The 21,415-nt window shown below is 40.2% G+C and overlaps 1 protein-coding gene across 1 annotated transcript in view; it reads right to left on the bottom strand.

Annotated features, from left to right (window-relative positions):
- DMGDH (dimethylglycine dehydrogenase) overlaps positions 1–21,415 on the bottom strand; it is an 82,513-nt gene that overhangs the window by 55,037 nt on the left and 6,061 nt on the right. The window contains exons 3-6 of the mRNA XM_040225903.1: positions 17,096–17,194; positions 15,224–15,388; positions 11,488–11,692; positions 3,784–4,032 (exon numbers count right to left, since the gene is read on the bottom strand). Of these exons, the coding sequence (XP_040081837.1) occupies positions 3,784–4,032; positions 11,488–11,692; positions 15,224–15,388; positions 17,096–17,194 (718 nt within the window). The remainder of the gene's footprint in view (positions 1–3,783; positions 4,033–11,487; positions 11,693–15,223; positions 15,389–17,095; positions 17,195–21,415) is intronic.

Genomic DNA, 21,415 nt, shown 5'->3' with positions numbered 1-21,415 from the left:
AAATGGAAAACCACTTTAAGATGCAGATGATGGATTCTAGATACCTTTTAACTCTCAGCAGGGAAGGAATGGCAAGGAGGCCTCATTCTTCAAGCCCCCTGCCACACACACATTGAGGACTAGAACACTGTGAAGAGTCAAGATCTTGGGACACAGTCATCTCCTCTGTTGTGAAAGGCACCGTGACTAGGGGCAGGACCACGGATGAGCTGCTAAAAGAATGCCTCCAGCAGTGCTGGCGGCGTTCCCATACAGCAGCCAGCCAGCCCCTTCTTGCTCCTCTGTGGACAGTGTGTCGGGTCAGGGAGGCCTGCAGATCACGGGGGTTAGACCCGAGCATGTGGGCACCCAGGGCCAGCCAACAATCTGGCTCTTCCTCCAACCAGAATTATTTAAATATTTCTTCAACATTTATGTGGAGGAGAGGCTGCCAGCACAGAGGAAGGACCTAGAGGTAGGCTCCCAGGTGGCAGCTCAGCCCTCCCCCTGGGATCGGAGCAACTCCCCTCAGGTCCAAATGTGCAGAGCCTACTCTGCAAAGCTAAGCCCTTAACTGGCTGGCCTGACATCTGTGGAAGGTGGTTTATGATGTGCAGTAACTGGGCAAAGATGTTTTTTGAAGACTAGGAGGGAGGGATTCATTCTGTAGCCCAAGCAGCTTATCAAAGTATAATTCCAGAAAGCACTATCATCTGCATTTCTTCATATTCTCTATAATAACTGTGTGCCAATGACATTTTAGCTCCTCAGTTCAGTTCAGTTCAGTCGTTCAGTCGTGTCCAACTCTTTGCGACCCCATGAATTGCAGCACGCCAGGCCTCCCTGTCCATCACCATCTCCCGGAGTTCACTCAGACTCACATCCTTCGAGTCCATGATGCCATCCAGCCATCTCATCCTCTGTCGTCCCCTTCTCCTCCTGCCCACAATCCCTCCCAGCATCAGAGTCTTTTCCAATGAGACAACTCTTCGCATCAGGTGGCCAAAGTACTGGAGTTTCAGCTTCAGCATCATTCCTTCCAAAGAAATCCCAGGGCTGATCTCCTTCAGAATGGACCGGTTGGATCTCCTTGCAGTCCAAGGGACTCTCAAGAGTCTTCTCCAACACCACAGTTCAAAAGCTCAATTCTTTGGTGCTCAGCCTTCTTCACAGTCCAGCTCTCACATCCATACATGACCACAGGAAAAACCATAGCCTTGACTAGACGGACCTTAGTTGGCAAAGTAATGTCTCTGCTTTTGAATATGCTATCTAGGTTGGTCATAACTTTTCTTCCAAGGAGTAAGCGTCTTTTAATTTCATGGCTACAATCACCATCTGCAGTGATTTTGGAGCCCCCCAAAATAAAGTCTGACACTGTTTCCACTGTTTCCCCATTTATTTCCCATGAAGTGATGGGACCAGATGCCATGATCTTCGTTTTCTGAATGTTGAGCTTTAAGCCAACTTTTTCACTCTCCACTTTCACTTTCATCAAGAGGCTTTTGTGTTCCTCTTCACTTTCTGCCATAAGGATGGTGTCATCTGCATATCTGAAGTTATTGATATTTCTCCTGGCAATCTTGATTCCAGCTTATGTTTCTTCCAGTCCAGCATTTCTCATGATGTACTCTGCATATAAATTAAATAAGCAGGGTGACAATATACAGCCTTGATGTACTCCTTTTCCTACTTGGAACCAGTCTGTTGTTCCATGTCCAGTTCTAATTGCTGCTTCCTGACCTGCATACAGATTTCTCAAGAGGTAGGTCAAGTGGTCTGGTATTCCCATCTCTTGAAGAATTTTCCACAGTTTATTGTGATCCACACAGTCAAAGGCTTTGGCATAGTCAATAAAGCAGAAATAGATGTTTTTCTGGAACTCTCTTGCTTTTTTGAAGATTTAATGGATGTTGGCAATTTGATCTCTGGTTCCTCTGCCTTTTCTTAAGCCAGCTTGAACATCAGGAAGTTCACGGTTCCCGTATTGCTGAAGCCTGGCTTGGAGAATTTTGAGCATTACTTTACTAGCATGTGAGATGAGTGCAATTGTATGGTAGTTTGAGTGTTCTTTGGCATTGCCTTTCTTTGGGATTGGAATGAAAACTGACCTTTTCCAGTCCTGTGGCCACTGCTGAGTTTTCCAAATTTGCTGGCATATTGAATGCAGCACTTTGACAGCATCATCTTTCAGGATTTGAAATAGCTCCACTGGAATTCCATCACCTCCACTAGCTTTGTTCGTAGCGATGCTTTCTAAGGCCCACTTAACTTCACATTCCAGAATGTCTGGCTCTAGATCGCACCATCATGATTATCTGGGTTGTGAAGATCTTTTTTGTACAGTTCTTCTGTGTATTCTTGCCACCTCTTCTTAATATCTTCTGCTTCTGTTAGGTCCATACCATTCCTGTCCTTTACTGAGCCCATCTTTGCATGAAATGCTCCCTTGGTATCTCTAGTTTTCTTGAAGAGATCTCTAGTCTTTCCCATTCTGTTGTTTTCCTCTATTTCTTTGCATTGATCGCTGAAGAAGGTTTTCTTATCTCTTCTTGCTATTCTCTGGAACTCTGCCTTCAGATGCTTATATCTTTCCTTTTCTCCTTTGCTTTTTGCCTCTCTTCTTTTCACAGCTATTTGTAAGGCCTCCCCAGACAGCCATTTTGCTTTTTTGCATTTCTTTTCCATGGGGATGGTCTTGATCCCTGTCTCCTGTACAATGTCATGAACCTCATTCCATAGTTCATCAGGTACTCTATCTATCAGCTAGGCCCTTAAATCTATTTCTCACTTCCACTGTATAATCATAAGGGATTTGATTAAGGTCATACCTGAATGGTCTAGCGGTTTTCCCTACTTTCTTCAATTTGAGTCTGAATTTGGTAAATAAGGAGTTCATGATCTGAGCCACAGTCAGCTCCTGGTCTTGTTTTTGTTGACTATATAGAGCTTCTCCATCTTTGGCTGCAAAGAATATAATCAATCTGATTTTGGTGCTGACCATCTGGTGATGTCCATGTGTAGAGTCTTCTGATAGAATGTGGTCCACTGGAGAAGGGAATGGCAAACCACTTCAGTATTCTTGCCTTGAGAACCCCATGAACAGTATTTTAGCTCCTTCTATAGATTAAAACCCAAGATACCTCCTTAGGTGACCCAATCCTTCATCTGGCTTTGCAGAAAAGTTTCATGAAAAAATTTTAAAAAAAATAAAAGTAAATAAATAAAACAGGTTCTTTTCTCTCTTACATAACTTTAAAGAGAAACTATGGTACCTCCAGAGTTAGCAGGGAGGCCTAAGACTTTTCCACATCCATTTATGCAGCAGGAGACAGCTTCAGTTCGCAATTCAACATATCCTGTTCTGCTGTAGATTTCAAGGCTTTCATTCTTAACAGGCTGCATGCCTATCTCTGATACCTGTTGTGTTACCAACTGTCAAAGCACAAGAGGAGCTTTATACAAATCTAGAAACTAGATCAAGTAAGCAGAGGAGTGAGAAGGAAGAGGGGAAGCAGGAGGTTGGTGTGGCCAGGTAAAAATTAGCTGGGGCTTTCCAAAGCAGCGGGAAGCACTATTTTTTCAGCTTTTCTACCACCGACTCTCTTTCCTTACTCACTGCTGTGATTGTTCAAAGGGATATGAGAACAGAATTTACCTCAAAGCCCTCACCTCCAATGTTCCAGGTTATCTATTTGATAGTCTAGTATCATGGTGTCATCTTATTCTACAAACAACCCAGAGCGTCAGGAAGGACAACATATATGTGTCCGACTTGCACATGCTTCTATTTGCCGAACCCACCTGGGGGGACTCCACCGGTGACCCATGAGTCCTGAACTTTCATTTTCTCCTGACTTTCATATGGACCAAACAAAAGCCCATCCCTTTCCTGTCGGAGGTAAAACGATCCTTCCAGGTCACGGAGCACCGGGAGTTCTCGCTTTAAAGCTTTCACTTCAGGGATGGTGGACGTGATAATATATTGATGTTGAACCGAAATGAGAGGATGTTCTAGTCCAATCATCTTACCTACTTCACGAGCCCAAAATCCTGAAATAAGAAAAAGTATTAGACGATGTCACTTCACATAAAAATGTACCACAGATGCCATTGATATGGCTATTTCAATTAAAATAAAACATTTAGAAGAATTCAGTACTCATGGCAAAGTCTAAAGAATGTCATAACAACACCAATGAACTTATCCATGATACAGAAATAGATTCATTGGCATAAAGAACAGACTTGTGGCAGCCAAGGAAGGTGGAGGGACAGAAGGGGAGTTTGGGGTTAGTAGATGCAAACTGGTGTGTATAGGATGGATGAACAACAAGGTTTTACTGTATAACACAGGGAACTATATTCAATATCCTGTGATAAACCATAATGGAAAAGAATGTGAAAAAGAATGTATGTGTGTATATGTGTATATATACATATATATATATAACTGAATGGCTTTGCTGTACAGAATAAATTAGCCCAACTTTGAAAATCAACTATACTTCCCGAAAATTAATTTTTAAGAAATGAATGTCCATAACAACTTTAAACTTTTTGTCATTGCAAAACTGAATGGGGGAAGAGAAGACAATATTTTATACTACCCCAGAGTTCTGAAGAATCTAAGGGAACTTCATTCCTGAAAAAGTATTTTGCCCATAAGCAAAGGTATGGGCGAAAAAATTCTTTGAAGGAAAAAATAAACAACCCAAATAAATAAAATGTCACAAATATTAAAAAGACAGTAATGGACTGACCTTACCTGTACAACAGGGAGGTCAGGCAATGAAAGAGACCCCATGTAGCTGTGATCAACATAATAATACGCAAAATAAAACCCTGCTAGTCAGCCCTCTATCCCCCAGACTCTAATCTCTCCAAATCCTGGGAGCCTAAAATTCTACAAATGCAGAATTGTTCTGTCAACTTAAAATTTGAAAATGTATGTACTTTGGGAAAGATAACAACTTAAGTTCTCTGTTATATTAAAAGTTTAGTTTGGATATGTTTGTAAAAAGACCCTTTATTGCAAAGGCAGAAGGCATCTTGAGCAGGAGGGAGCTAGTGCCCCAGCAAAGGGGACCAGACCCACAGGTAAGTGAGCGTTCCCACGACCTGTTTCTCCCTTCACACTGTGCACGGGTGCGTCGTCTTGGGGGAAACTAACATTACTTTTTTCTAATGGCAAAAGATAGAACCAGATAAGTTGTGGCTGAAAGCACCCTTGATTCTCTCCCCTCCCCAGTGACTCTTCAGTCTACAGACATGGAGCTAAAGTCCAAAATGATAAGGAGACATGCCCAAGCTCCTACTGGGAGACTCTGGAGTGGTCACATCCTATTGGTTTTCTGGCTGCAGGAAGACTATTCTAAAAATCCAAGACATATTCAACTGTATAAATGTATTTTAGAACCTAAAATGACAAAAACAATTATTTGTCAGGGATACAGGGCCACCTGACCCACCAATGACTTGTTGGGGGGATGGTGGGTCCTGTTTGCTTGTTTGTTTCATAATAATGTTGAATGATCATTCTAATGATTAGGGAATCTTCCCCAAGTTATTTCTTTAGAGGTTGCATTCTCTAAACTTTTAACTATTTCTGGCTGTTGTTGTTGGTTACTTTTTGGTGGGGGGCAACCTGGTAAGGAGTCCTGAAGTCTCTGTTTAGTTTGGATATGTTTGAAGTTCAGAGCCAGACACAAATTATCAATCGAATCTGAGAACCCTGATGATGTTCTCTTATGTGACATCCAAACATCACTCTTGGATTCTCTTGTTTTGTTTTAGCCTAACAGCTAAGCTGGTCACACTTGGATAACAGAAATGGGTGTCCATTTGCAAACCAAAAATCTTACCTGGGGGCATTAGAGCTGCCTGCTGGTCTTTGAATAATTTAAAGATTTAATTTATTCTTGCTAATAGAAAGATGTAGATTACCAATATCAAGACTTTGCAGGATAATATAGTAAAGCCACGTGTTCTAGTTATATGCACTGGAGCAATTTTAAAATATAAAAAGCCAAAATATTTAGCCTAGTATTTCAAACCACTGTAGTGGTTAATAAGCTCATATCAATTAAAAACAAAAATTAAAGAAAATAAATTCCGTCCTCAGTTCAGTTCAGTCGCTCAGTCGTGTCCGACTCTTTGCAACCCCATGAACTGCAGCACACCAGGCCTCCCTGTCCATCACCAACTCCTGGAGTTCACTCAAACTCACGTTCATCAAGTTGGTGATGCCATCCAGCCATCTCATCCTCTGTTGTCCCCTTCTCCTCCTGCCCACAATCCCTCCCAGCATCAGAGTCTTTCCCAATGAGTCAACTCTTCTCATGAGATGGCCAAAGTACTGGAGTTTCAGCTTCAGCATCATTCCCTCCAAAGAACACCCAGGGTTGATCTCCTTCAGAATGGACTGGTTGGATCTCCTTGCAGTCCAAGGGACTCTCGAGTCTTCTCCAACACCACAGTTCAAAAGCATCAATTCTTCGGGGCTCAGCTTTCTTCACAGTCCAACTCTCACATCCATACGTGACCACTGGAAAAACCCCATGGAAAAGAAATGCAAAAAAGCAAAATGGCTGTCTGGGGAGGCCTTACAAATAGCTGTGAAAAGAAGAGAAGCGAAAAGCAAAGGAGAAAAGGAAAGATATAAGCATCTGAATGCAGAATTCCAAAGAATAGCAAGAAGAGATAAGAAAGCCTTCCTCAGCAATCAATGCAAAGAAATAGAGGAAAACAACAAAATGGGAAAGACTAGAGATCTCTTCAAGAAAATTAGAGATACCAAGGGAACATTTCATGCAAAGATGGGTTCAATAAAGGACAGAAATGGCATGGACCTAACAGAAGCAGAAGATATTAAGAAGAGGTGGCAAGAATACACAGAAGAACTGTACAAATTCTGTCTTACTCAAACATATTTACAAATTTCTGAACCTAACTGTTTGCTTATTAATACACTTCACCATTAAAATAAAGTGGAAATGTATGCATAAGCATCATATAACTATCTTACTCCAAACCCTATAGCAAGCCCTACACTGTTTTCCGCTACACTGCGGTGGTGTTTGTTGGCATTCTCTTCCTCTATACATTAATCAAGTTAACCTAAATCTTGCCAGGATTACACTTTCACCCTTGCTAGATCACCCACTGACCAAGTTCAAAGGGAAGAGAAACAAGTGTGGAGGAATCTTCTATAATCTACCAATATCATCTGAAAAACATAGACGAGTCAATAGAAATGATCATTAGAAATGGCTTCCGTTTTAAAAATGCAGTGATTAATAGAAATGGAGTTTAAATGAACAGTACGGGTTTGTGGACAAGTTTACTTCTAGTAGATGGTTTATACAGTGACAATGATGGTTTATACAATGACATTCTCTGAGGCAAAGCCTGCACAAAATTAAGCACTTCTTTTTGGCTGAATATTGGGCTTCATGTTGGCATGACCCAATCACATTTCTGACTTACCATATTAGGAAAATTCTGAAGTAAAGTTTACAGAGTTAACTTGGGCTTAATGAGTAGATTGGAAATGAGGTCATCATCAGGTATCAGAGCAAATAGCTCCTGCCCTCGCCCTTGAGCTGCTCTGGAGCTCAGGTTGGATCCCCAAGGATGAGCAAAGCTGTGTTCAGAGCAACACTAAAGGCAGGTTAGCCTATTGCACACCAAGAGGTCAGCAGGGTGAGAAACAGTTCCTCAGCTCTGCTTGCTCAGCAAAAAGCTTCCCACGTTCCCTCATCTGTAGGAACAAGATATACAGGAAACACTGATATAGCAGTGTTTCTCAAAAGATATTTACAGTCCATCTGGTACAGACAGTACAGTACTACCTGGAGCCTTGTGTAAAATCCAGCTTCCCAGCCAGACCACCTGGGAAACTTCTCATGGTGACTCTTATGCACCTAGCTTGAAAACCAAGCTCTGTGGGAAGTCAGGTTACCAGCAGAATGTGTGCTGGATGATCCCAGAGCAACTGAAAGGAGCGGGGAAATTTTAAGGCTGCTACCAAGAAGCTAAACACCCACTGCTAGTGTTTCCCAGACCAGGGCATAGGCCTTCCAGGAAATAATTATAATAATCAAAATTATCATTATTCTACTGAATTTGTTTAGTGCTTTCTATGTGATTTAGTGGCTAAGTTGTGTCCAACTCTTTGTGCCCCCATGGACTATAGCCCATCAGGCTCCTCCGTCCATGGGATTTTCCAGGCAAGAATACTGGAGTGGGTTGCCATTTCCTTCTCCAGGGGATCTTCCCCATCCAGGGATAGAACCTGGGTCTCCTGCATTGCAGGCAGATTCTTTACCAACTAAGCCACTAGGGAAGTCTCTTATCTGGGTACTTTCCATTATTAGCTCATTTACTGATCATAATAACTTGTTGAGATGGCAATTAGTGTTCTTGCCTGGAGAATTCCATGGGCAGAGGAGCCTGCCAGGTTACAGTCCATGGGGTCTCAAAGAGTCAGACATGACTAATACTTTCACACACATCTTTGTTTTACAAATCGGTAACTTGCCCAGGTCACACAGCTGGCAATAGAGTGTCTCTGGTCAAGAGAGCCCCACTGCCCTGGACAGTGCTGGAGATACATCAGCAAACTAACAAATTTTTGCTTTTAGACTTCCCTTTTCGTGGTATCCTGAAGACTCAGCAGCCTTCCGTTATGACTCCATGTAAAGAGACATTTAGCAGGTTATGGTACAGTTGAGTAACTAATAGTGGCCTTTACATCATTTACATTTTGGTTATATTTCCAAGTTTATATCCCAGTGATGTTAATTAGGTTTCAGAGCTGCCAGAAGGCTAGCTCTGAAATTTATGAGACATCTTGGTCTCACCAAATAACTCTGGGAAACATTCCATCAGATACACATTCTAAATCACGTCAGCACAATGCCTTCTGCAGATGGTTGCTTTTATTCATAAAATTAATCATTGCTAGCTTTAAGAATAGAAGAGGGTTTGTCCAAAACTTCACCCTCAATGACTAAGGCTTACATTTAGGGAAACCTCCATACTTTAAAAAGGTTTTTTTTAAAAAACAGACATAAATAAGCACACACTCCTCCATACCTTCCACAGACTACTAATATGTGATGTTAGATTTTCTCCAATAATGTTTGCTAGTAGAAGAAAAGAGATGGAGAAGAAAAAGAAAAAAAAAAGATATGGGGCTGAGACGTGATCTGAATGGCATAAAGAACGGAGAATTGAGACAACACAGTTCTTTGTACGGCTTCCCAGGAGGCTCAGGGTAAAGAATATGCCTGCCAATGCAAGAGAGGCAGATTCAATCCCCGGGTTGGGAAGAGTCTCTGGAGGAGGAAATGGCAACCCACTCCAGTATTCTTGCCTGGGAAATCCCATGGACAGAGGAGCCTGGCGGCCTGCAGTCCAAGGGGTCGCAAAGAGTCAGACACAACCGAGCAACCAAGTGAGCAAGCACACAGTTCTTCATACAACTGTGAACAAGGAGCTACCTGGAGTTATCAAGACCTGAGGACGGAACTCAGATGTGGCTGAGTTAAAGGCATCCGGAGCAAAGGCATTCAGAAGCAGGACATCGGAAGAACAGTTTTTCTGATGCTGCTCTGGGATTTGTGGCCAGCACCAGAAATATTTCTCCAGGACCTCCTGCCCTTGTTCTCCTCTGCCTAGGCCACCCCACAAGACTGCACAGCTGCACAGAGCACCCCATTTGGTAACCAATGCCCTAGACTTAGGTCAGATCTCCTTGGAAATTATTCTTTCTCTTCAATGATTCCTTAGTCCTCACAAACTGTGCTTTAGAAAAAAGAAATATTATGATGGCAATGAATGGTATGAATAAATATTTATCCATTTTAGGAAAATAAGAGATAAATGTGTTAAATTAAGGTCTTCTATGTTATTTCTCAAAACAGTTGAGAGCATGTGGCTGCCTGAAGCATTGTGTAAGAAAAATCATGGGGTTTGTCCAAGTCTCTCTGAAATGAGTTCAGTGATCAATGAGCAATGTCTGTCACAGGTGCTGAATAAGAAGTCAGAGAATGTCTGTTTAGTATTTACTATCACTATGAAAACTGTTAAATGCTTTTAGAGGCTGAATTCATAAGACCATAAGGAAAGTTGCAAGATGACAAAGAATTTTTGCTACTTGGAAAAAGAGAAGGAACAGTTTTATTGCCTTAGATCTTCTGGCAGAATTTAGACCAGGTGTGCCCAAGGACAGTGGGGGGATGAGGGTGGGGGAGGGGGTTGGAGGGAGTTCCTGATGGAGATTTCCTTGGGGGTGGGGCAAGTGAAGTTAAAAAACAAATCAGTGCTTTTGCTTTTATTTTTTAGGCAAGTCATCTTACATTATTTAGAATTTCAAATGATGTCAAAGAATGAGATTTTTATGCTTTATAAATGGGAGCATGGATTAGAAAGAGTCAGAAATACTAAAATAAACTCTCAAATATTGAAGACATTACTTTTTCCAGGGTCACTAAAAATGTTTTGTTAAAAAAAATAACATCAAACAGAAGATAAAATCTAAAGGAAAGAATCCCAAGAGTACTTGCTTCTGGCATGTTCTCATGGCACATCATCTGATTTGATAAATATAAAGGTTGTTTTCACTTTGCAAATATAAGCAATGACTCAAAGAGCAGGCCATGAGAAAATCTACAGCTGCCTCATGCTTATTTTAGGTTTTAAATTAACCATTATGTACCATAGGTAAATATAAATTATTATCCCAGGTTAGACTGCACAAGCAGTTTCATTTGCACAAGAATTTATTTTTAGTGTGTTATTTGAATATTACTTCATAGGCGAAGGACCTGATAGAAAGTGTGTTAACTCAAGAATCCAAAGACCCAGGTTCAAGTCCTGGTTTTGACGTAACTGTCATTTTGCCAATTAGCATAACTGTCAGTTTGCAATAAACATAAACTTCTTGGACTTTGATCTTCACAAATGGAAGATGAGCGAGTTGTTAGATTATCTCAAATATCCCTTTTGGCTTCAACATTCTAAGTCTAAATTGTAACAGAGCATACTAAAGAAAAGATTATCCAATACGTTTAATGAGTTAAAAGTTTTTTGAATAGAGTCAAGTAATCAAAATGGATGAGAAAGGATACAAATGATCAAATTTGCTCTAAAAATCAAAAAGACAATGCTTATGAATTTGAACATTAGAATTTGGTTATTATTGTAAAGAAGGCAAAAATTTAGGAAGGAAGAAGAAGCATAGTTTGGCAAAATATGAACCGGAACAGAATAAGATGGAAAACCAACTTGTTATGGATAACCAAGGGCAGCATCCTATCTCACATATGAAGAACAAGGTGATGGAGGGAGAGATTTGTAGCTCAGAAACAGACAAAATGTTCAACATGAGAGCATCACAGTGTTTCATAACAATGTTTAGAGTATAAAACATTACCTTATAGCTAAATATCTTATTTCTTTGCCACTTGAAAAAAAAAACCCACTATTAGAAAAGATGCTTACCTGAAGCATTCACAATTCTGTTTGCTCTCATAGATCCATGTGGTGTTTCAACATCCCATGTTCCATCTGACCTTGGTTTCAAAGAAGTCACTGGGGCAGGATATTTTAAAAGGGCACCATATTTCCTAGCCCCAGCCGCCAGGGCCATCGTTAGAGAGTAAGGATCAATGTGACCATCTCCAGGATTATACAGTCCAGCTAAAATCTAAATGGATCATACAAGAGTCAGTATTCAAATGAATTTATATATATACTCACTCAGTATCCTGCCGGCAAATATTTAGTAAAGCTTAACTTTAAAAATGCATCATGTGGTGGATTCATGTCAATCTATGCCAAAACCAATACAGAATTGTAAAGTAAAAATTAAAAATAAATAAATTAATTAAAAAAAAAATGCATCATGGCATCAGATTGCTCCATCTTCACTTTATTTTCCCTGTTCAAGTTCAGACGTAGGTAGGAATCACGTTTAGAGCCAAGTAAGCAAGCTATTTGAAAGAAGTTTGCAATTGTCTCCAACATTCATTCTTCCCTCCCCCAGAAAGCAAGGGAAGAAAAATGTTTTTTTAGACAGATAACCACTAAGAACAAAGAACCACCCGGCATAAGGGATAAATTCCACTTGGTTATGCTAAAGAATCTTTTTTTTTAAGTTGCTGAATTCAATTGGCTAGTATTTTGTTGAGGATTTTTACATCAGTATTCATAAGAGATACAGGTCTTTCTTTTCTCATGATGTCCTGTCTAGTTTTGGTATACATTCTGGCCTCATAGAATAAGTTGGAAAGGGTTCACTTCTCTTCTATTTTTGGAAGACTTTGTGAAGAATTGTAGTAATTCTTCTTTAAATGTCTGGGCCCAGTGAAGCCAATAGCTGGCAGCCATTAGTTCCAGCTGGCAACTAAAACTGTTACTAAATTCTGATCAATGAAATGCAAATTAAAGTATCAAGTTCACATGAATCATTTTAAAAAGACAACTGGCATATGCCTCTTGTCCCTTCTTTGTCCCTTCTTCCACCCTGCTGTCTGTGATGCAGACATGATGGTTGGTGCTCTGGCTGCCATCTTGGAATAAGAACAAAAGAGCCACACCCTAGGAATGGCAGGGCAGTGATTTAGAAGGCAACTGGGTCCCTGAAGCCTTCATGGAGAAGAGTCACCGTTCAAGCCCTGGACTACCTAAATAAAAGAGAAGTAAACACCTATCTTGTCTAAGCATTATTACTTTGGTTTCTGACATTTGTAGTCAAATCTAATACTAATTGATCAGTTATTTATATTTAATTATTTAATACTATTAATAAGATCACATGTTAAATATATAACTGGTATCAGGGAAATGTGTGCTTGATTCAGTCATTCAACAACTAGTTCTTAAATACCTACTTTGTGCTAGGGCTTGAGATCCTGAGGGAGAAACAAAGAAGAATCCAACTCAGATGAAACAAGGAGGGAGCAGTGAAATATATAGTTAGTTCTCATCTATTCAGCAAAAATCTATTAAGCACCAAGTATGGGCAAGAGGCTTTTGTTAACTTTTTTCTGCATCTGTTGAGATGATCATGTATTTTTTATCCTTTATTCTATTTATGCAATGTTACATTGATTGATTTTTCAGAAGTTAAAACTAACCCGGCATAAGGGATAAATTCCACTTGGTTATGCTAAAGAATCTTTTTTTTTTAAGTTGCTAAATTCAATTGGCTAGTATTTTGTTGAGGATTTTTACATCAGTATTCATAAGAGATACAGGTCTTTCTTTTCTCACGATGTCTTGTCTAGTTTGGGTATACATTCTGGCCTCATAGAATAAGTTGGAAAGGGTTCACTTCTCTTCTATTTTTGGAAGACTTTGTGAAGAATTGTAGTAATTCTTCTTTAAATGTCTGGGCCCAGTGAAGCCATCTGGGGCCCAGCTTTCCTTTGTGGGAAGTTTTGGATTACTAATCCAATCTCTGGTTACAGGTTTAGTGCAAGAGAATTTTGATTTCAATGGCATTTTGTATTATTGTCAACTTCTAAATGTCACTTCTCTTCCCTGGTGGCTCAGGTGGTAAAGAAACTGCCTACGATGCACGAGACTGGGTCTCGAAGAACCCCTGGAGACGGGAATGGCAATCCACTCCAGTATTCTTGCCTGGAGAATTCCATGGACAGAGGAGCCTGGTGGGCTACAGTCCATGGAGTTGCAAAGAGTGAAACAGGACTGAGTGACTAACACACACACACACAAACACCACACTGGTCTTTTATAATGGATATGTCCTTATACAGTGATCCTGTATCCATTTGATTGGGATCCCTGCCCAGATGCAGAGAATATTCTTCCCACATATTTCCACTGCCTAATATTCTTGAGAAAAATCTGTGAAGGTGAGGACTTGCAGCAAAGCACCCCAAGATTGACATATAAACAGAATAGGCTTCCTAGTAGTGGTGGCAGAATGTTAATGCAGACGATGCGATGTAACACCAAACTGCCATCACACTGGAATCACACAAAACTATAGACAAGGGAGTGCAGCAGCCTGTAAAGACTCCCAGAGGCAAACAACCCCTAGCTCCCAGATCAAAGCTATGAACTCTCCTGGATCAGAGACACTGCTGGACTTATCAGGGAGAAACACAAGCCTGAACAGCCCTACCTGATACCCTGAGGTAGTACGTATAAAGGAGTCAGTGACTCTGATCCAAGAGAGTTCATAGCTTTGATCTGGGAGTCAGAGAGCCTAGGTGCAAATCTCTGCTCCAACTTTCTAACTGGATGGTCTTGGGCCCACTCTGTGAACCACGCTGCAGTTTCCTGTTTCTTGATAATGTGTGTATGTGGGTGTGTGGGTGTGTTGGTATGGGTAGGTTCAGTCGCTCAGTCCTGTATGACTCTTTGTGGCCCCATGGACTGTAGCCTGCCAGGCTCCTCTGTCCATGGAATTTTCCAGGCAAGAATACTAGAGTGAGTTGCCATTTCCTACTCCAGGGGATCTCTCTGACACAGGGAATGAGCCCACGTCTCTTGTGTGTCTCCTGCTTTGGCAGGCAGATTCTTTACCACTGAGCCATCTGGGAAGCCCAAATGCTTCTTATTTTTATTGTGAAGATTAAATGAGATTACACATGTAAAAGGCTTAGCATAATACCTAGTACATAATTACGTGCTGTAGTGTTAGGTAGTGCAGTATTAGTCATTTTTACTATTATTCAAAAGGGATTATCACTCAGCAAAAAGACACTAAATATCCAAATGGATTTTCTCAGCCAAATTTGGTTAGACCAATAACCTGATACAGAGATTGTCAAGCTAGTTATTTGAGTTAGGGGATATTTCTGTAGCAATATATATTAGGTATAGCATGTATTTCTATCTTTGATTTTATAAAAAAAATTAATAATACATTCTTTCTACACACACATTTATCACACCCAGTTATTTTCTTTGCATGTCTCAAGCAGAAGGTTTATTATAAAAACCTCTAGAGCTGAGGGACACAGTAATAGGTATTGAAAATGTTTCCTTGGTTGTCATAACTAATCAGATTGTTTATTACTTTTACTTTATTTAACATACATAATATCCCACCTTCTCATTTACCCAAATTTCAGCATTAAATATCTAATTTTGTCATTCAAAATGTATGCACAAAGTTTTTCTATTTTTAATTAACTTTCTAAAATAACATTTTCTAATCTTAATTAAAATTAACAAATGGTGAAAATGCCCTTAAGATAAATACCTTATTCATGTTGAGTAAAGGAAACATTTCTTGAATTTTTTCAGGTTCAATAATATACTGCTCTGTTGCATGCCAGCCAGTCCGAGTCATTTGATATTTAAATTCATCTACTCTTACAGGAGTGGTAGCAATTCTGATACTACCTGGCTGATGGAATCCCACCACCTGCAACAATGATGCCAATAAAAACTCATAAGTAAATGATGATTTGGCACTCAACCATGGTTCTCCTCCAGCCCAGTGAAAATGCAGGTGTGCCAGAAAAGAGCTTCCCTATGCATGATAGCGATAACTATACACCATGTTTGCCTCATACAAAAAGATACTCATTCAAGGAGTGTGCACTAAATGCCTCCTCTGTGCCAGGCACCATACTAAGCCCTTAGAGATGCTGTTCTGAACAAGAGAGAGGAAGACCTTGCCTGGATGGAACTTACAGTCTGCAGGTAAAGACAGACAGCTAAATGTATAATTGCAACATGAGATAGTGTTCATCTACAGAGTGGAAGAAAATTATGTGAAAAAAGAAAAAGTTGAAGAGGGAACATAAAGAATTAGAATGTTGCAACAAGGAGAATAAGTATGAACTGAAAGAAACATTCATTTGGCATTTATTGAAGTTCTTTACTTGGCCAAGCACTCAGCGAGGCCCTGAGTGACAGAGATCAAAAATGAAGTCCTTGGACTTCCCTCGTGGCCCAGTGGTTAAGACTCCATCTGCCAGTGAAGGAGACATGAGTTTGCTTCCACATGCTGTGGAGCAGTGAAGCCCATGAGCTGTAACTGCTGAGCCTACATGCCCTAGAGCCTGTGCTCTGCAACTAGGGAAGCCACTGCATTGAGAAGCCTGCACACAGCACCTAGAGAGCAGCCCCCGCCCGGAGCAACGAGAGCCCGCACAGCAATTAAGACTCAGAACAGCCACAGAGATGCGGTCCTTATCCTCACCTTGCTCTGTAGGAAAGACCAATTAAATAAAGTAAATAAAGCAACAACCACAACTGAGAGAGATTCATGTTATAAGGGGGTTGTGCACTCATGTTCTTAGAGCCAAGAGATGCACGCTCAGTCCCATCTGATTGCTGGGTGAAGAAAGTTAGGGATGGCTTCTCAAAACAGACGACTCCTGGGAAGGTGGAGGGTGATGCTGAAACGGGGACCAGAGGGAATATCGTCTCAGGGACAGAGATCAACTCATTCTAGAACTGTATATAATTAAGAATAGCTGAAGCATATAAGCAGAGCAAAGAGTGGCAAGAGAAAATGTTGGGAAAGCAGGCAGGGCTTAGCTTATAAAGGCCCCTCTTTGGCTTTTGTCCTGTACACTGTGGGGAGCCGTGTGATGCTTTTAGGAAAGGGAAATGGCATGAAAATTTTAAGTAGACTTCAGTCTTAGTCTATGGATACTCTTTGCCTGCCACTTTATTTTGAAAGTACTAAGACAAATGAGATGAGATGAAAATAAAAGTAAGGGGCTTTAAGGGAAGCACTTTTCAAAGTCATGTGACAATCTGGCATGTACGATCATCAGATACTTTGCAAACCAGTGCTGAAAGGCTCTGATTTCTTAGTTTCCAGATATAGTAGCTGACCAAAGATATTTTTAAAGACTGCTTTTTATTCTCTTCTCATTTAAAAAATCAAGAGGAGCAGGTAGTTACATGGATAATATACTTCAAGAAATTCAATTGATTGAAAAGCAAGCTCTAGAGATTCTCATCTTACACTCTCATCAGAATCTTCTACCACATTAGACATTTTACATGCCATAGATGTCACTACAGACAGTGAAACATGATATCAAAATCCTTCAGTAATCTTCTGTATCTCAGAAACTGACCTAAAAGATAATTTCAAGTTAAATGCATTTACCTGTCCAGTTTCTTCTTCCAGTTTCTCATAAAGTTTGATGCTATAGTAATGTATTTTCTTTAAGTTTATTCCAGGATGAAAGTAAGTTGTTAAACCTGCCTTAAAAGTGGGAAGGATTGGAAATACCAAAAAAAAAAATTAACATTTTCAAAATGTTAATAATTTATCTTTTAAGAATTAAATTACTGTTGGTAAGAAACTGAGACGTACCAGCCAGTCCTTTGGGGGTGAAAATACATCAGAATCAGTTTGAACACACATTGCTTAAGGCTCATGACAGTTATAAGAACCCATCTGAACCACATAAATAATGCAAGAACCAGCCAACAAACATATATATTAAGTCCATAAAAGTTATTAGAGAAAGAGTTGTTTGCAGATTCAGAAATGGGAAGACTTAGATGGAATCACTTAGGTTAGGAATATACACTATTAGGAAGAATGAGGGGGTGACATAAAATGTAGACTCAAACTAACAACGCAAATGCGTTCCCTTAAGGAGAAGAACTATGAACAAGCAAGCAAAGAGTTTTCCTTGTCCCAGTCCCCACCATTCCCTTGAATCGAGCAGCCCTCCTGGTTCCTTTCTTAAAATTTCCAAAACTGAAGAACTAGAACATTCCCAAGAACTAGAGCCTGTTGAGTGGCAAACAGACTTTGGTCATAGCTTAATCAGTTTCATGAATGAGCACATAGACTCTACCCCACAAATATTTCCTGCATCAATACTGAATAATCCGTCTCAAGAAAATATCTAAATACTACATTCCAAAAAAAAAAAAAAAAATACTACATTCCAAAACCTCTTCTATCAATTCTAGCAGATACGATATAGCATCCAGACAAAGAATTTGAAGCAATGATATGAAGCAGATTCTCTCAGTTAAATGTCTGAGGCCCCATTCTGTAGCTAATTTACCCTGGAAGGCTCATCCAAACACAATCTGTTTAAAATGAAATCTGTTTAGGAGTATTTATAAGGTTCTTCTAGGATTGTATTGGGCATTTGGTTCTCTTGAACTCAAAGACACCCCCATTAATATCATATGATACCACTTAGATGCAGAATCTAAAAACAGATACAGATGAACTTATGTACAAAATAGACACAGACTCACAGATGTAGAAAACAAATGGTTACCAAAGGGGAAGGGGCTGGGGGAGGGATAAATTGGGAGCTTGAGATGAGCAGATACACACTGCTGCTGCTGCTGCTAAGTCGCTTCAGTCGTGTCCAACTCTGTGTGACCCCATAGATGGCAGCCTACCAGGCTCCCTCATCCCTGGGATTCTCCAGGCTCTTCACGACCCCATGGACTACAGGCCACCAGGCTCCTCTGCCCATGGGATTTTCCAGCAAGAGTACTGGAGTGGGGTGCCATTGCATTCTCCGAGATACACACTACTACATATAAAATAGGTAAATAATGAGGATCCACTGTTTAGCACAGAGAACTATGTTTAATATTTTGTAATAACTTGTAATAGAAAAGAATCTGAAAAAATATATATATATCTGAATCACTTTGTGTTATGTTGGTGCAAAAGTAATTTCAGTTTTGCATTGTTGAACTTTGCCGTTTGATATTGGAATACATTCTTAAATAAGTGTGGTTATGCTATACATCATTCCCATGCACATTTCTCACTTTATGGTTTTTTGCTAATGACTTACTACTTGCTATGTATTTTATATTTATTTTAGACTAGCGAAATGATTTTGACAAAAGCAAATTCAAGTGATTTTCTTATTTGAGTTCAATATGGGTCGTAAAGCAGCAGAGACAGCTCATAACATAAACAACGCATTTGGCCCAGTGCAGTGGCAGTTCAAGAAGTTTTCTAAAGGAGACGAGAGCCTTGAAGATGAGGAGCATAGTAGCTGGCCATTGGAAGTTGACAATGACCAATAGAGAGCAATCGCTGAAGCTGATCCTCTTACAACTACACGAGAACTTGCTGAAGACTCAGCATCAGCTGTTCTACGGCCATTCAGCATTTGAAGCAAATTGGAAAGGTGAAAAGCTTGATAAGTGGGCGTCTCATGAGCTGACTGAAAATCAAAAAAATCATCATTTTGAAGGGTCATATTCTCTTATTCTATGTAAAAATAATGAACTATTTCTTGATCGGATTGTGACATGCAATGAAAAGTGGATTTTATACGACAGTTGGTCATGACCAGCTCAGTGGTTGGGCTGACAAGAAGCTCTAAAGCACTTTCCAAAGCCAAACTTGCATCAGGAAAACATTATTGTCACTGTCTGATGGTCTGCTGCCTATCTGATCCGCTATGGCTTTCTGAATCTTGGTGAAACCATTACATCTGAGAAGTATGCTCAGCAAATCGATGAAATGCATGGAAAATCGCAATGCCTGCAGCCAGCACTGGTCAACAGAAAGGGCCCAGTTCTTCTCCGCGACAATGACTGACCACCCATTGCACAACGAACACTCCAAAAGTTGAGCAAACTGGGCTACAACATTTTGCCTCATCTGCCATATTCACCTGACCTCTTGCCAACTGACTACACTTACTCAAGCATCTTGACAACTTTTTACAGGGAAAACACTTCTACAACTGGCAGTAAGCAGAAAATGCTTTCCAAGAGTTCATTGAACCCTAAGCACAGACTTTTATGCTACAAGAAAAAACATACTTATTTCTTGTTGGCAAAAATGTTTTGATTATAATGGTTCCTATTTTGATTAATAAGTATGTGTTTAAGTCTAGTTATAATGATTTAAAATTCATGGTCCAAAACTGCAAGTCTGTTTGTACCAACCTAACAGTATACTGCAGCCATGAAATTAAAAGACGCTTACTCCTTGGAAGAAAAGTTATGACCAACCTAGACAGCATATTCAAAACCAGAGACATTACTTTGCTGACTAAGGTCCGTCTAGTCAAGGCTATGGTTTTTCCAGTGGTCATGTATGGATGTGAGAGTTGGACTGTGAAGAAGGCTGAGTGCCGAAGAATTGATGTTTTTGAACTGTGGTGTTGGAGAAGACTCTTGAGAGTCCCTTGGACTGCAAGGAGATCCAACCAGTCCATTCTGAAGGAGATCAACCCTGGGATTTCTTTGGAAGGAATGATGCTAAAGCTGAAACTCCAGTACTTTGGCCACCTGATGCGAAGAGTTGACTCATTGGAAAAGACTCTGATGCTGAGAAGGATTGGGGGCAGGAGAAGAAGGGGACGACAGAGGATGAGATGGCTGGATGGCATCACTGACTCAATCGACGTGAGTCTGAGTGAACTCCGGGAGTTGGTGATGGACAGGGAGGCCTGGCGTGCTGCAATTCATGGGGTCACAAAGAGTCGGACAAGACTAAGTGACTGAACTGAACTGAACTGAACTGTATACCTGAAACTAACACAACATTGTAAATCAACTCTACTTATATTAAAAAAAAAAACCACCATTAAAGTTCATCAATCATCTTTTATGGACCAGAATCTTGGGGTGTCTATCAAGTACTTGTTCAAGTGTTTGGCTACTTTTCTAAAAAAAAATGTTGCCCCAACATATAAGTTCTCTCATAGTCCAGCCCCATAATGATGCAACTGTGAGTCAGACTCCCTAACTTTTAGCCAAACATCTCATCCTTCTTTACATGATTGGTATCTAGTATGATATGAACATTTCTAGTTCAATAACAGAGAATCTTTGGCTTTCAGGTATCTTCTAGAAAACTCAATTTTGTCTCCCTTTTATCTTGTGTCAGTTGAGAAAATGTATATTCATTCATGAGCCTGGGCCTAGGACTCTGCCCATCATTCACTCCTCAACATCCTCTAAGTTTAACCTAGGTTAAGTCAGGCCACCAGAAAGTGACCTAGATACACTACATCAGTCTTCTTCTTCCCCAGCCTGGGAAGCTATTTTCACAGAATGAGTTAATGATCTCTCTGGAAGACTCACATGGATTTGTTTTTGTAAAATTTTTACTCAAAACATTTAGCCCAATATCCTTTGCCTAGGGAACAAATTCTTCTGTGAATTTCTGGTGAAGGAAAAGTTAATCTTTCTTACTGAACTAGAAAAACTATTTCTATTGAACAATTCACACTAACCTAGTTTCCTTGCTACTAGGGCAATGAGAAGTAAAGAATCTGCCTGCAATGAGAGAGACCTGGGTACAGTTCCTGGGTTGGGAGGACCCCCTGGAGAAGGGAATGGTAGTCCACTCCAGTATTCTTGCCTGGAAAATCCCGTGGACAGAGGATACTGGTGAACTATAGTCCATGGTGTCACAAAGAGTCGGACATGACTGAGTGACTAACACTTTCACTTCACTTTCACATTTTATATT

The sequence above is a fragment of the Oryx dammah genome, unplaced genomic scaffold (assembly GCF_014754425.2).
Source record: "Oryx dammah isolate SB20612 unplaced genomic scaffold, SCBI_Odam_1.1 HiC_scaffold_26, whole genome shotgun sequence".
NCBI classification, from domain to species: Eukaryota; Metazoa; Chordata; class Mammalia; order Artiodactyla; family Bovidae; genus Oryx; species Oryx dammah.
The sequence above is the reverse complement of the archived record's forward strand: the minus strand, read 5'-3'. Positions and strand labels throughout refer to the sequence as shown.